Source organism: Cyprinodon variegatus, unplaced genomic scaffold (genome assembly GCF_000732505.1).
Source record: "Cyprinodon variegatus isolate N-32 unplaced genomic scaffold, C_variegatus-1.0 Scaffold406, whole genome shotgun sequence".
In the NCBI taxonomy this organism is placed as follows: domain Eukaryota; kingdom Metazoa; phylum Chordata; class Actinopteri; order Cyprinodontiformes; family Cyprinodontidae; genus Cyprinodon; species Cyprinodon variegatus.
In genome coordinates this window covers 58,259-59,691 of record NW_015150859.1, presented here as the reverse complement: position 1 = coordinate 59,691, position 1,433 = coordinate 58,259, and the positions used below count along the sequence as shown (strand labels likewise).

The following is a 1,433-nucleotide window of genomic DNA, read 5'->3' as shown; positions in this document are numbered from 1 at the left end:
CTGCCCCTACAGAGTTAGAATGGCTATCACTGCTCCTACATAGTTAGATATTAAATTGACATAAAATTGTTTTTAATCGACCTTTGATTTTTAGGAAGCTGAGAGCAACCGCTTGTGTCGCAGGCTGCAGCTGAAAGACATCATTCCTGTGGAAATGCAAAGAGTTACAAAGTACCCGCTCCTACTGGACAATATTGCAAAATACTCTGGTATGAATAGGATTTCGTGCATTTTGAAAAGGGTGCTTTAACTCCTTGGAAACTTTGAAAGTTTTTGGCTAATTTGTCTGTCTTTAACAGAGGAGTGTGAGGAAAGGGAGAAGGTGAAGAAAGCTGCAGAGTGCTGCAAAAAGATCCTCAACCATGTTAACCAGGCTGTGAAGGAGGCTGAAAACAAACAGGTGAAAACATTAGAACATCAAGGAAAAATATCCAGTGATGAGCTGTCTTTTTAATCTATTATTTTAATGATTTTGATGAACAAATTAAAGTAATCATTATGTAATTAAGGTAAAAAAGCACTATGTGGCAAAACAAGATTTGATCTTTAAGTTCAGATACAATTCCCTAAAGTAGACTGTTGTCCAGACATTTAATGACTTCTTTTAATTTCAACAGAGACTTGTGGAGTATCAGAGGAGGCTAGACGTCTCATCTCTGAAACAAAGTGAAAATCCTGTGATCCTGGAGTTGAGGGTGAGAAACGTACCAAATAAAACATAAACACAGTTAGATCCATAAAACCTTTGGTCTGTGCTGTACACCTGTAGTCTCTATTTGCATATGGAGCTCCACAAGGCTCTAAATTGGGCCCTTTTTCAACAGTTTATTAACGCCTAAATTAACTTAACATGTAGAAACCTGCAGGTAAAATATGTTTGCTTTTAATATTCTGGTGCCTGCAGTTTGGATTACATATGTGAAAAACGCCTTCCAACCGCCGCGAACGGAAGCCCAAAACTGCGAAGAGGTTACCGGGCCAGAGGCTGCTGTTGAAGAGCACCACCGGTGCGAAATAATATTTAAAGGCAGGATGGTAATCTGGATGAACTGACCGCACAGACGAAGTTTTCAGGCTGACTTTCTCACTTAAAACTATATTAAAACTACTTTTTACCCACTGATCACAGCAAATGTAGCTGCCATTATTACAGGCAAAGAAAGGATAGGGTAGCTCCGCCCAACGCGCATCAGACCCACTTTCGACCGCGCAGCTAAAGCATCAAAGATGCGCGTCAGAACTAAAAATCAAAAATGAAGCAACACCCGCATTTTTGCTGCTATTGCTGCTTGCAGTCTGAACGTAGCATAGGTGTGCTGCACAGGTCTGCCTGAAGAATATTTAATGCTGACACTAGTGTGGCATCCTTAGAAAATACAGAGGAAGTAGACCAAATAACCAGTGGAAAGGTATAGTAAGAGAGAGAAGAAACA

General features: G+C 40.2%; 1 protein-coding gene across 1 annotated transcript in view; it reads left to right on the top strand.

Moving 5' to 3' along the window:
• Window positions 1-1,433, top strand: part of LOC107093063 (rho guanine nucleotide exchange factor 12-like) — a 101,914-nt gene that overhangs the window by 82,848 nt on the left and 17,633 nt on the right. The window contains exons 21-23 of the mRNA XM_015387882.1: window positions 95-209; window positions 300-400; window positions 618-695. Coding sequence (XP_015243368.1) covers window positions 95-209; window positions 300-400; window positions 618-695 — 294 coding nt within the window. The remainder of the gene's footprint in view (window positions 1-94; window positions 210-299; window positions 401-617; window positions 696-1,433) is intronic.